The sequence below is a fragment of the Sinohyriopsis cumingii genome, chromosome 12 (genome assembly GCF_028554795.1).
Source record: "Sinohyriopsis cumingii isolate HCF-2022 chromosome 12, ASM2855479v2, whole genome shotgun sequence".
NCBI classification, from domain to species: domain Eukaryota; kingdom Metazoa; phylum Mollusca; class Bivalvia; order Unionida; family Unionidae; genus Sinohyriopsis; species Sinohyriopsis cumingii.
Genome location: NC_142972.1, coordinates 97,304,333 through 97,319,811, shown reverse-complemented (window position 1 = coordinate 97,319,811; position 15,479 = coordinate 97,304,333). Strand labels below are relative to the sequence as shown.

At 33.3% G+C, this 15,479-nt stretch overlaps 1 protein-coding gene across 1 annotated transcript in view; it reads left to right on the top strand.

Moving 5' to 3' along the window:
* Positions 1–4,682: 4,682 nt before the first annotated feature.
* LOC149787050 (cyclic GMP-binding protein C-like) overlaps positions 4,683–15,479 on the top strand; it is a 28,116-nt gene continuing 17,319 nt past the window's right edge. Inside the window, exons 1-2 of the mRNA XM_089976027.1 lie at positions 4,683–4,920; positions 12,817–13,347. Of these exons, the coding sequence (XP_089832153.1) occupies positions 4,683–4,920; positions 12,817–13,347 (769 nt within the window). The remainder of the gene's footprint in view (positions 4,921–12,816; positions 13,348–15,479) is intronic.

Genomic DNA, 15,479 nt, shown 5'->3' with positions numbered 1-15,479 from the left:
ACACTGAGTCAAAAGGTAGCAGCATTTATTAATTTGTGTCTTTGAATTAGAGAAGTTCATATACGTCAACAAGGCATAGCTCATTTTTCCTGTCTGTAACTCCGGAAATGTTCAGGTCATCAACATTACTTGTAGCTAAACGGACCTCATTCGTTTTAAATACTTCGTGATAAATGTATTAGATATTTTGTGGAACGAACTAGGACTTTAGGCTATTATTTTAGGTCAAAAATAGATATATAGATATGTAGAAGTTTATTTTGCATTGTTTACTGAAAGTATATATGTTTATATTTGGTGTATTACTTATCCTTATGTGTGTCACTCTATTATCCACAGCCGGCCGTGAACCCGACTTTAATGGCGTTGCGGTGACAGAAGACACATTGCTGGTCATAGACGAGTATGCGAGGAATCTCCAGCTTTACAGTCGTCATGACGGCAAACTTTTGTCTACATCAAGCGAACTGGAGTCCGATCCCCGGGGTGTCTGTCTTATTAGCACGACGGAAGTGGCTGTGTGTCTGTATACCAGCAAGATTTTAATCCTGTCATTTAAATCTGTAGTTGACGTAAAACGGGTTAAAACATTAGATGTAATGACAGGATTATATATATGTCATTCAGTGGCAAAAGTCGAATCAACGGACAAACTCGTTGTCAGCGGTTGGAAATTGGACGACGAGATGTTTTACTGGTGTGTTGTAAGCCTTACACTTGGAACTGTAGACTCAACCCACAAGATTTGTAAAGGGGACAGTTGGAGTCCTAGTCACTTGGCCATAAAAGACAACACAGTTTACATCTCATGTGAGACTGGTGACTCCACTACTGATGGTGTGTATGCATATGATATTTTTAATCCACACACACTCAAGTTTATGTATCAACACCAGGAATTAAATGAACCGGGGTCGATAATGGTTGACAGGGATTGTGTGTACGTGTGTGACATGGACTCTAACATAATTCATCAGCTGACAGTAAGCGGCCAACTAGTGACCATACACAAACTGTCATCAATTCCCTATGGAATATTCTACGATGACCAACATGGAGTTCTTTACACCACAAGCTACAGATGTAAATTGATTACTGTATACAGACTGGAATATTCACATCAACCAGGTATTTCCATGATATTTAAATACATCTTTGACATAACACGACAACGAAAACTACATGCTTTATTTATTTACAGTCCTGAAGGATCTCAATTCACCCTTAGAAACAAAACATACGAATTGTAAATGTTACATTTGTAACTTTATTATAAAACAAACACGTTTTAAAGATGTAAAATGGAATTATAGTGGAACAAGTAACTCAATTTTTATTATTTTAATTTAAGTGTAAGGTAACGTCATATTGACTAAACCATCTTTATTCATTTTAAGTAAAAATAAATATTTTTTGTTGATTGAAAATTCATTGCTAATATATTTGCCTGCAAATCGATTCAGTAATGATTGTTAAATGATGCATACATTTCTTATCATCATAAAATATTGATATAAAAATTGAAAATCTCCATGGACTGGCACAATGGCGGCAGGCTACTTAACTCACATCATTATCATTGTAGCGTAAAAGATATTTTTCGCAGAAAGTGGCGCTTTCATTGATATATCCTTGCACACGACATTGAATCAGGATTAGACTGGTTCACCGTCTTGGTTTACAGCGTCAAAATTTCCCATGCATTTTGATATAGTTTTCATAGCATTGATGTTTAATGAGCGATTCTATACGGATTTTGCAAGGAATATCTATCAACTGACAAAACAAAAGCAACTGAAAATAAACCAAATAATCAAAATTTAAAGATATGTGTTGTCAAATTAAAATAAAATGCATGTATTCCTGTAGTGTTTAGTCACATGTATAAGTTCGACACGGGACCAGTCTAATGCTTGCTATACCATATTTTGGATATTCTGAGCTACGTTATTCAGTGCGCCATATTTACTAGGATCTGTTTACGTTTCCAAAGAAGGATACAATGGCCTTATATGGCACACCGAAAAGACGAAGCTGAAAATGAATGTGGTTCTTAGCACAGAGATGAGCACATCGTGACTATAATTCAGAAAGGAAATTTTTTTAAACTTTCAAAACCAAACTTTGTTACCTCTGTGTATGCTTTTAATTTTTGGAAACATTAAACTCATCAACGGCGACTGCAGTGCTAAATAAGACGGACAACTAAATATACATCGTACGTTGCATGGTCCTGAGGGATATATTTGGCATTACAAAATATGCAACGCTGTTTGAAATAGCAAGCAATTCAGACATAACTATTATTATTATTTTTATTGAAAACAGCAATAAACCTAAAGCAATAACATTATAAATGTTATAAATTTTATTAAAAAAATATTATAAAACCATTTTTATTAAGCATTATTTTGGACTATATGGCGTGTAATTCAACAAATTAAGTCTGTATTATATTTAATATTTCATTTTTAATTCAGATTAATTGACTCAATTTTGAATATGCTTGTTTTAATAGTTGCTATATTGTACTTTGTATACATCGGCCCATGACCATTAGCCCATAAATCACCCCCCCCCCCAACCTGTGTTGGTAATGATGCATGATTTATGGACTTCATTCAGTATCATTACAGGTGTGGGGCCGATTTATCAATCGAGTCTGTCTATCGATGTGAGTCTGCTTTTTAAAAATAGCTTTTCCTTCAAAGTCTTTAAAGACAATGATATGAGCCATTGTGCACGTAGTGGTGCTGATATTAGTAGTAGTCACCACAGGGTCTTGTACAGTTTCTTACATTTACTCATGCGATATGTTACTATATACTACTACCATAATAGTATTATGATATATGTATGATTTATAGGTTATTTTGTAAGCAACGAATCAAGCCCCTGTTGTATCAATATATAATTTCACGAATGTTATATATATATATATATATATATATATATATATATATATATATATATATATATATATATATGCATACATACATACATACATAAGGTTTATCAGTTTGGAATACAGAGTTCACAATGAGTTGAGGATTATTGATTTTTTTTACCTTTAATGAAACAAATGAGTTTTTCAGAATTTAAATTATCATGCCCATGATGCAGCTAGGCCTATACAAATATGGCAGTCTTTCATCTCGATATTTAGCAATGAACTTGAATATTGCTGTTGCATTCATACATAAGTCTACATGTCGTTCTGTTCGTTTTGACGAAGGATGTTGTTAGTTATTGTCTCACGTTACTTGAAGCATTTGAATGACTATTTGTATAAATTTATTGTGTAATCATTTCATTTTCTTGAACAGGGGATAAACAAAGTCTGATCACCCCTATAAATAAGTGGTCAGTTCTTATTTCCTTTTCCAATTTAGAAGGAAATGCATGGAAACTTTGTTAAAGAAGAAAGAAACATTTTGAAAACAAAATGTTTATACATCAACCCACTGTAGTACTTTCTCAGATTTGCAGAGAATATTCTTATATTTCATTTTCGCAAGGGTGAATATGTATATTTATTTGACAGCAAGAAAACAAAACTAGTTAAGGTCAGCATGTTTCAAGTGTAGGGTGATGTATTTCTATGACTACATTACAACTAGCATTTTATATGTTAGAAATTAAAATGTATTTTGACTTGTATCACGTGCTTAAGAAATAAATGTAATCATTCTGATCTTTGCAAAATGATAGTAATATTTTTTGGTTATTTTGGCTTAGTGTTACGGCTCAAGCTTTGTTGTAATGGACATACATGAATATGAGACCCTGTTCTGTTGTGTTGTTTGTATCGGACATACATGGACATATGACCATGTTCTGTTGAGTTGTTTGTCTCGGACATACATGGATATGATGCCATATTCTGTTGAGTTGTTTGTATCGGACATACATGGATATGAGGGAATATTCTGTTGTGATTTTGATATTTTTGTCACTTACGTACTTTCACATATATGGAAGTGAAAATGATCATTTTGAATGGTAACATAATTTTCCATAACATGAAATACAGTGCTTATTCTAAGTGATTAGTGATTACTATAAACTAATGAATATTCTAACTGATTAGTGATTACTATAAACTAATAAATGGTGTATGAGTGATGGGTGCTTTGGAGATTAACAAGATACAGATTGTTCTTGCTTCAGATGTGCACCTTTCTAAAGACTGTGCTAAGCTCTGCTGCGCTATTTTCATTTCCTGGACTTCAAAGATTAATAACTTGCAACAACAAACAAAACAAAAATCAATAACTAAACATACTGCAATTTCTGAAGCTGATATTGCTTACTCTTGCAAAAATGTATTGCATTAGTTTAAAACTGCTTAAATTTGTGCATTTCGGACTAATACCAGCCATTTATGATAAGTTGTCATCGTTTGATAATGTATGATTTCAATAATTACCACATATAAATAAAATACATCCAAAGTACATGAAAGTAGCAAAAAGGTAAGCCAACATTTCCATCGTGCATGTAGCAAATGCAAGGAACTTCACTGATACATGCCCCTCTTTAAGAAGACATAATAACGATAGAGCAAAATCATATTGGCGCCGCTGTCAGGTGTACTTGATATACAAATACTGCCTCAATGTTTATACTATATATGTAACTTATCCATTGCTTACACAGGTATTCCAGCAGAAATTTTAAACATGGACTACAGATCAATCCAACTTTTTGAAGAGGCTCTGAAAGACGGAAAGGAGACTGTACACAGCATACGAGTAATTGTTGTCGGACACATGGGTGTAGGCAAGACAACCCTGGTCAGGCGTCTTATTGGGGAGGAGGTAAACATTTCTGAGAGATGTAGTACAGAGGGTATAGATGTCTATGTCAACTGCTGTGATGTTTCTTTATCAACCCATGAATGGACAAGGCGAACAAAAGGTATAAGGGCATATACAATCATACAAGGTCCACATTCCTGTATTTGCACACATGCTGAGAGGTGACATGTATCATGTTTTTATCTGTCCAATTTAGAGTCAAAATTTAGTGTAGTGTGATCTTACCTAATGCTAGCTCATTTATAGGATATTTTGTACAGGAGGTACCTTTTAACTTTTATTACTATTGGCTTACAGTCAAGCATGGCATTGTTTCATTCTTTTAAGGATAATATTTGTTAGGATGTCTTCTTAAGACTGTATAGCGACGGTGTGCTTAAATTATGAGCATCGGAGTGAAAACCTTTCACAAAGCTATGCGCCATGTTTGATTATGCATGTTGTGTTTGGTACCTTTATGATTAAATTTATTAATGTAGCAACTGGCTGCTCAGTCATTTTCATTATCTAGACTTGTAAACAAAGGCTTACTAGAGGACTATGTAATATGTTGTATAAGTATCAAAAAGGATTAACTGTGGTATATTTCCAAGTTTCATTTTTTTTTTTGTTTTAGAATTAAATCTGAAATAACACAATCAAAAGAAACATAATATAAATTATACAAAAGCTTGAAAACGAGAATATTGTTAAATAACTCATTTTATAAATTAAATAAGTAAAATTTATATTAAAAAACCTTTACATTTTTATACAGTTTAGTTTGAGTTGCATGAATCTATCATTATAATAGATGAAAACAATGACAGTCATCCCCCTCTTATACATCACCCCTTCCGCACGGGGAAAGTGGCTGTATAGGATGGGTGGCCTTTCCTGAGGGGGAGTATAACTGTGACAGGTATGTGTATGAAGTAAGAAAGCTACAAATGACTTCAAAGGATTTAATATCTTCATATAAAAGTAGCACTAATTATTAAAAAGGTTCTTCTTGTCTTAAGAACTAACTTATTTCTCGTTAACATTCATTAATAGCTTTTATTCATAAGCGTAAAATGCGAGTAGGGTATTGTTGATATGTGCATGACATGACAAAACCTTTCATAAATTTCATTTAAATCTTGATATAGACATTGCTTGGCATTGGAAATAATTTTCTTTCAATTTACTTTATTTTTCCATTGCCAGAGAATATTCACCTAATCTGTTACGATATTGTATATTCTAGTCTTCCCAACAAACCTAACGTATTTTGCCAACTCTAATTTAGTCGAATGACTTTTACTTTTTCTTCTAAAATATTCTCTATTAATGTGATGACATGTTGAAGGTTTGTAATTATTTATTCCCATATTGGTGACTGTTCAGAACTGCAACTTAATTATGCAGACAAAACTTTTGAAGAGCAACGAAATATTTGTTTATAAAGGAATTCATACGTGTGCTGTCACATGAGGTTTTGGTGTAGCTTATTCTGACCATGTTATGGTCGTACAATTACATCCAGTTGTAATCACCAAAGAAAAACACTCAACCACTGTATGATGCCCAAACCTCTATCACAACATTGATCAACCCATTTTGGCTTTAGACATATTAAAATAAAATGTGGCTGCTTGTGAGGGCAAATTTTACATTTTTGCAGTAATATGCTGGCTGTTGGTAGTGTTGGTTGGGTAGCCTTTCTTGAGGGGTATTGTTTGCAACACAGACTTGTCGGTGATAAGGAAGTCTGGCTGTAAAATGTGGTTGGGCCCTGATCAGGGGGTATGTATGAGGGGGACAGATGTATCTTGAGCTATGAGGAACATATATCCTAGCTCAAAAGAATCACTCAATTAAATAGGTAAAACATGCAAAGTATGCTATAATTATCCCCCACTGTTATAGAACTTTTATTATGGAGTATAAAATTATATGGACAGTGTCCTTTCCTACAAGGAGTTGGAGAGACATGAGAGTAATATGAAAAAAAGTACTTTTGTGGATCCAATCACAATGGTTGTGGATACTGCATTTTAAGGTTTTAATGAAAATATTATATGAAGACTTATTTATGTTGAAATGTGCATGTCAGAAGGGCTGGCAATATGTCATGACTAACAAAATCAAGAACAAACTGTCCACTGCTACAGTTTGGTAGTATTGGATGTCTTCACAGACAGACCATTTCAGATGTTAGAATTTCTTTATGCAAGACAATGCCAGTCATGAATAATTGATGTGCACTTTTCTCTTATTCAAAATAATCCGATGTTGATGTAGTCTGTACTTTAAAGTGACTATAATTGGCTGATGTAATTTCGTTCAGGAGCAGCTGTAATGGTTTCAGTGTAATGCTGGGGTACAAGCCGTTCATATCAGTCCTACAAATTTGAAGCATGCTTACCTTTTATTAAACCTTAGTAAGACCTGAAGATGTGCTTACTTTGTAAAATAAAAGGAAAATTCATTAAAAAGTCCTTATTTTTAATGTTTCTAAACTTTTCATCTATAATATCAGCTTTATCATGATAGTTGCTAAACCATGTTTTGTTTATTGAATGATGAAAGGAGAAATCATTGAAAACAGGAAATGGAAGTCAGTATACCAAATCAGTACGCCTCAAAAGATCCATGCACTCTTTCAGTGTGGAGGTACAGAAATGACCAAGTTGTGACTAGGTTTGGTTATAACATTCCAGACATGTTTCCTTATGAAATCTTTACAAAGTCCTTGCACAGCATTTTCATAAAATGGTTTCAGCCATGAAATCACGAGTCATTTACATAAATTAATTTGGAAATGAATATACCCCTGCTTGTTGGATTATATTGTTAATAACATAAACATAATATTTTGATATGGTGTAGTTACTACTGCTGCATGGCAAAATTGACTCTGTCCTCATAAATATATATTTGTTATACAGAAATGGAATGCTGATTTTCTCTAGGGTCATTGCCATTTCTTTATTTCACTAGGGCAGTTGTACATTTTTAAGAGAAGTTATTATCCATAAAAGACCAAATATTATGAAAGTAGTTAACATTAACTAATCATTCTAATTTGTTAATGTATATAAAGGTATTTACATTATTTTAATAAAGCTGTAATGTATTAATTTATCAGTTTAAATTATACAGTATTGAAAAACGTAAAGATTAAGAAATAAGTCCATATAAATATGAAGATGTTTTTATTAAGTTCTGCAAATTAAACAAAGATTTTGTGAAATATTTATTTTTTAGTCAGGATATACCATTGAACCATCAACCCCAAGATCGATAGGCATTTTCTTATTCCTAGTGCAAGCTATTCATAAAACCTTTGGCCAGCTCTGTAACCATTTTTCTTCCTTTAGTCAGTGACTTTGCGACTTGACATTTTCACCCCAAAATTGATACCCTTAGTGCTATCCATCCACAATATTTAAAGAACGTTAGTGAAGCGGAACTAATATTCATTTGATATTGTACGGAAAGCATTTTAAAAATTGTTTCAGTCAGTGACCTTGATTTTACTGACCTTGAATTTTGACATTTGATTACCTTGTATGTTTGTAACTAATGTATTTGATATTGTGTGTATTGTATCTTTTAGCGTGCTTCTTCGCTTTATTAGTATAAAAGTATATGCTGATTTCATCCCGTATGCACCCTTTGGCTTTTAGTCACCCTCTGTTGCATGCTAACCTGCTTTGTAACATAGCTACATGGTGAGTGATATCTGTACTAACACCAGATACGCCATTAACCAGGCAATTTTATTTACATAATGTCCTGGGGGTTCTTGTTAGAAGGATCACACTGGATGATTTGTAAGTGAATATCTGTATTTATATTTTGTCATTCTTAGCAAGCTTAAAGACCAAGGAACATATTTCTTAAGGTGAAAGTTGTACTAATATTAAGCAGGATCCATGTCAAAAGACTCTTGTTAATGTCAACATTAGTACTAATTTTAAGCAGGATCCATGTCAATAGACTCCTGTCAAGGTCAACATTAGTACTAATTTAAGCAGGATCCATGTCAATAGACTCCTGTTAAGGTCAACATTAGTACTAATTTTAAGCAGGATCCATGTCAATAGACTCCTGTTAAGGTCAACATTAGTATTAATATTAAGCAGGATCCATGTCAATAGACCCCACTTAATGTCAACATTAGTAGTACTATTAAGCAAGATCCATGTGAATAGACTCCTTAAAGACCAAGGAACATATTTCTTAAGGTGAAAGTTGTACTAATTTAAGCAGGATCCATGTCAATAGACTCCTGTTAAGGTCAATATTAGTACTAATTTTAAGCAGGATCCATGTCAATAAACTCATGTTAATGTCAACATTAGTACTAATTTTAAGCAGGATCCATGTCAATAAACTCATGTTAATGTCAACATTAGTACTAATTTTAAGCAGGATCCATGTCAATAGACTCCTGTCAAGGTCAACATTAGTACTAATTTAAGCAGGATCCATGTCAATAGACTCCTGTTAAGGTCAACATTAGTACTAATTTTTAGCAGGATCCATGTCAATAGACTCCTGTTAAGGTCAACATTAGTACTAATATTAAGCAGGATCCATATCAATAGACTCCTGTTAAGGTCAACATTAGTACTAATTTTAAGCAGGATCCATGTCAATAGACTCCTGTTAAGGTCAACATTAGTATCAATATTAAGCAGGATCCATGTCAATAGACTCCTCTTAAGGTCACCAGTAATACTAATATTAAACAGGATCCATGTCAATAGACTCCTGGTAAAGTCAACATTAGTACTAGTATTATGCAGGATCCATGTAAATAGACTCCTGTTAAGGTCAACATTAGTACTAATTTTAAGCAGGATCCATGTCAATAGACTCATGTTAATGTCAACATTAGTACTAATTTTAAGCAGGGTCCATGTCAATAGACTCCTCTTAAGGTCAACATTAGTAGTACTATTAAGCAGGATCCATGTGAATAGACTCCTGTTAAGGTCAACATTAGTACTAATTTTAAGCAGGATCCATGTCAATAGACTCATGTTAAGGTCAACATTAACACTAATATTATGCAGCATGCATATAAATAGACTCCTGTTAAGGTCAACATTAGTACTAATTTTAAGCAGGATCCTTGTCAATAGACTCCTGTTAAGGTCAACATTAGTACTAATATTAAGCAGGATCCATGTCAATAGACTCCTGTTAAGGTCAACATTAGTACTAATATTATGCAGGATCCATGTAAATAGACTCCTGTTAAGGTCAACAGTAGTACTAATTTTAAGCAGGATCTATGTGAATATGCTCTTCTGAATAAATATTTTCTTGAACTTGTACAAGTATTAAACAAATATATGTGTCCAAAATATTGCTTAAACATCCAAACTTTTACGGAAAATTGATAAACAAAACAAATAATAATAATAATAATAATAATAATAATAATAATAATAATAATAATAATGAGAATAATAATAATACCACGATCGAATAGGAAGCGTCTGAGCTGAATGTCGACAAGCAGCTAACAACGTCATTATAAACTTCCGATGAGAGACCCAAAATTGATTTTCATTTTCGTGCAGTACATTTAGTAAATTTCCACAAAGATGTTATGTCGAAATAACCAATTTACTGAAAATGCTAACAATGAAAGTTAGGATCATGTATTAAGTTCGGAACATGTATTAAGTCTTGTACTCTTGAACATTACCGAAGTCGACCGCATGAGAAGGAAATTGTCTTGTGTGTGAAGCAAGACAACACACTAACAGAAAATCAAAGATACAATTGGTTATATAGCAAAACTGAAGAAGGGATAATGTAACCACCTTTATTTGGTATCACGTAGAATGTAATGGTTCAGTAAAATTAGTTCTTGGTCAAAGTAAGCATGTCAAAGGTGGGGGACACGTTACCCTATATTGTCGATAACCGTCGAAGTCTATAGACTATATTAGCTGCTACTAAAATTCGAAGCAAATAAAAACATAAAAAGAAGAGAATAATAATTTTCAATCAAATAAGAAATTCCTTATTCATTAAATAAAACATTGGTATCAGATATATTGCCCTAGGCCTCCGCGAAATGTAGCTTGAAATGTCAGCATTAATTCTTAAGTAGGTCACTCGAACAACAAGAGAAGTGTCATCCATTGTGTTATTTTGTACTATATGTATGAATGACAATTAAATTGTAGCTAACGATACGAGCCCCTGTGTTTCTAACGTATGTTTACACACACACGTTTCATGTTGAAGTATTTAAAAAAGCATCTTGTTACACTTCCATGGCAATCAGTATTGACTCCTGCATTTTGCACCTTTAGAATTAAACACTATCCTGGCAGAATTCAATCAAAAACATGACCAAATCTATCAGAAATGAGGGTGTTTGTAACAATGAGGAATGTTACATGTTATAATGTGATCATGTGATGAAAATATATCTTTATCATAAATGATTATTAATTGCTATCAGAGCCTGTCATAACTAAAAATTCGTTAAATATTATATAAAATAATTTTGGCTTTATTTTCTTCCTCTGTATATAAAAGAAATACTGAAATTATAGAGATAATATGTAAAAAATAATTCTAGGGTATATAAATTATATAATATTCAATATGATCTGCATGTAATCATCAACTGAGTCATAATGATAAAGTTACGGCCGATCTCAAATTATTGTTGACTTTATTTAAAAATGGTGATGGGACGTCCCATCAAGAAAATCCTCCTAGGATTTGGATGTTTCCAAAGTTTTGACTATACTGAAATTGAAGTACTGATGTCATGTTTGGTTGCATAGTGCATTTACTGTATTAATTATTCGAAACAATGGCTCTACCGGACTTCATGGAACATAGGCATTCTCAGGTTAAAGTCAACAGGATGAACCTAATAACCATCTTGTTTTTTTATAAAATTTATTGTTGATCTCTGTTGAATGCAAGTAGCATTTTTCACAGGTTAGAAAATCTACAGTAAAATTCAGGGAATAAATAATAACATTATTTGCTGCTTAGACTTTAATGATGCTGCTTTCTGTTTTTTGCAAGTAAGTTTCTGAAACAAATATACTGCTTATTTAGGGACAGCAGTGAGCTGCAATAACAGCTCATTAGCTCAATTTGTATAGAAATACATTACAGTTCAGCAAAAACAATGGAGAAAACATCAGAACTATTTTATTGTAAAAGGTGGAGAAATAAAATGTCGCATAACTGGTACATCAATTAATAAAGAAATCGAGGGATATAGGCACTCTGTAGTCTAATATTTTGCCTTAGATTTGATTTTATTATAGACATATACAGTTTCTGCATATTTGTTGTCTTCACTTTGAAATATTCATGAAAGAAAATATGTTGATGCTATGTATGATCTATAAAAACTAATGTATGATTAGACTTCATTGGAGAGGAAACATATAACATCTACTTCTATTACTACTACTACTACTACTACAACTGTAGGTCAACATGATCATGAATAATAAAGAGATCAGTACATTCCTTGAAAAGCAGGGAAAATATGTCACATACATGGCTATGGTGTGTTAAGATGTCACAGATAGTAAGATATCTATTTAGAGTTAGTAAGCTCTTGGATTTGAGACTTTGTCTTGGTGTAAATATTTTCCTAGAGATAAGCACATCGATAGTTCAACATGTTCTGCCTAATAGCAGCATTGGTGACTAGCATTGAAGAAAAAATCATAAAACTTACTTTCTTGCTGTTGTTTTCATGATTTAAAAAAATCAAAATGATTTTTTATTATTTTAAATTTGTTTTTATTTTGTTTGACTGCCATACTTCATCTTGACTAAATCCAAACCAAATCTTACCTGGCAAGTGGATTTTTTCAAAGTCTGTGTAATGCCTGCTCACATCATATTTTCAGAGTCTGCATATGGATGGGATGATAAAGTGTGCCTGATTTACTTTTCAATTTCATTGTCAGCTTCATTGTTTGATGCAAACTTCAGTTGTATTTGCTGTTCCTTGTGTTTTCAGATTATGAACAGGATTATCGATTACAACACCTTGCCAGAGTGCTGAATGAGCAGCAGTTAATGAAGGACAAGGCCACATGTGCGAAACAGGTGAAAAGTCTTCCTCAAGGAGAGATAACCGATAGGAGCTATGAAGTGGCTCACATTGCTGATGAATACAAGGGATCAGAAGTACTATACAGCAGTTCTCAGCAAGACATTAGCCATCATCTTTCATATACTGCTAGTCAGCAAGGAGATTCCTCCCCGTCATTAGCTCAGAGGGAGACAATTCAATCAGAAACAAACATTATAGCCATGCTAAAATTGTTGCAAGAAAATGTTTATCAATTAAAACAAGAGACAGACAAAACATTACCACTGACAGTGTGGGAGTTTGCAGATCAGTATGTCTTTTATACAACACACCAGATGTTCCCAACGAGTCGAGCCATATACCTCTTGGTTTCAGATATCAGCAAACAGCTTACAGATCTTGTAGCTGATGAGTATTATTTTGATTATGATCGGAAAATGAAGTGCAAAGTACATGGTGAGTTATGATGAGTTCTTTTTTGATAGTGAAGGAATAATAAAGTGCAAAGTTCATGGTGAGTTCTTCTACTACTCCGCCAGAATTAATAAACACTTTGATCTTTGTTATTTTATGCAGCAATACCGTCAGCACTGTTTTATTCCCCAAGAAAAAGATAATTGGACAGGAAAAAAACCCACAAAAAACATTTGTCAGTCCTGACTTGCGTGAATCGTGTTGGACAGTTAATTTGGCATCCATTTGCTTTTCTTTTAATTCTGTGCCATTTTATTTCACACTCTTTGCATTTGGAATGTAGCTTCAGTGTGAAACTATCTTTTTCTATATACAAAAATGCATATTCTACATAACAAGTTATATTTCAGCTATTGGAAACAATTTCAAATTAGGTTTGTTCCTAACCAGGAAAAGCTATTAAAGTTTGAAAATATTGATTAAAGTCCAGAGAGGACGGGGGAGGTGGTTCTGGGAGTTTTCAAACAACTCTTGATGCCAGAAAAAAATATTTGACTGAGTCCTAATTGAATTTGTTATTTTGGGTTTAATACCATTTTTCAGTGCATGGTGGCCGGTATAAATGGTGGTAGAAAACCCCAGGAAAGTCCCATTAAGAACCACTGACCCATGTGAAACTGATTATAATCTTTACTGGAATTTTCGGGGCTGCATAACTCATCATTCAGTTCAGATCCAGTTGCTGTGAGCATGATTTGGGTGATAGCCCTAAACATATTTATACAGTCAATTCAATTCAGGCAGTCTGTTGATGAAGTACTGGTTACAAGTCCGCATTAGTATCTTTTCTGATGTGGAATATGTGAAGACCAGTGTTATCTTCGTAAATGTTGGATGAAAATGATAAAACTTATCTTTCTGAGTTTTCCCACTAATACGTAAATTTAATGCAAGTGCACTGCAGAAATAATCACTACTAGTATAAGGACGTTTAAACTAGGAACATGGTGTTAAGCATTATTGTCAATAGTAACTCTTGACATCTTTTTAGTGATCTTTACAATCGGTCCTTGTTAGATATGCAGAAATATGCGAATGTTCATTACATTATATTAAATATACCTTTCCATGTTCAGATTATATTGAAAATTGATGTTTGGACACCAATGAAACACAGACATGGTTCATGAAAACCACTCCTCATACTCATAGTCCAGTTCCAATGGAATTGTACTACTTATCCTTCAATCAAGTAGATAATGACTCATTGGAATGTTGAGAATAGCTGTGTGCACTTTCAATCATAAGCAGGTTACTTAACCTCTAGCATAGATCAATTATGCCAGTTTCTCAGTTTAAAAGAGGTCACAAAGAAAGCAGACTTTGCATATTACTCATGCATCAATTACAGTCTTGCTACTAAACTCGATTCAGGTCAAGAAAATATTGTGTTCTGAGTGATGACAGTATCAAAAAGCATCTTCTAGTATCAATCTTGTGTTGGGCGCAAGTTTTTATTTTAGTACAAGTATAATTAGAGTTGTGACAAGACAGTCCTGTTGAATAAAGTGATTAAATGACATGGGCGAGTACCTGTTGAGTCTCGATCACCCCAATGCATTCTTTATAAACCAAAATGTTGTTCACTTTGAGAAATGAATTGTATCCAGGAAAAAAGTTTTTATTTCAACTATTGTGCAGTCGTTTTATATCACCAACTTTTGCCCTACATTATTTAAAATTATTGCATGGTTTGCTCTGAAGCATAGTATTGACATAATTCAAAGGGATATGTTTTGTTGTTTGAGCAGTCACCTGTTTGACTATAATGAACATTTTGAAAATTAAATAATGACCCTTTATATGCCAATTCTAACGTGGAGAGCATTTTATTATCACACTATTCATCTGTCAGAGTAGAGTTTGCTCCAGGTTCATATAGATCACATTAAATATGGGGTCCTTCACTTTCTGCATCATCATTCTGGGCTTAAATGTCAAGGTCACTGATTCAGGGAGATGTGTGTTTGTCTCCTCAAAATAACTAACGTTTCCAGAATCTACAGTTATCAAATGTTGTAAATAACTTGCCCGAAAGGTAAGAAAGAATTTGATTAATATTGAGATTTAAAGGTCAAGATTGTTGTTACTGAAAAAAGAGCATGGGCTTCACA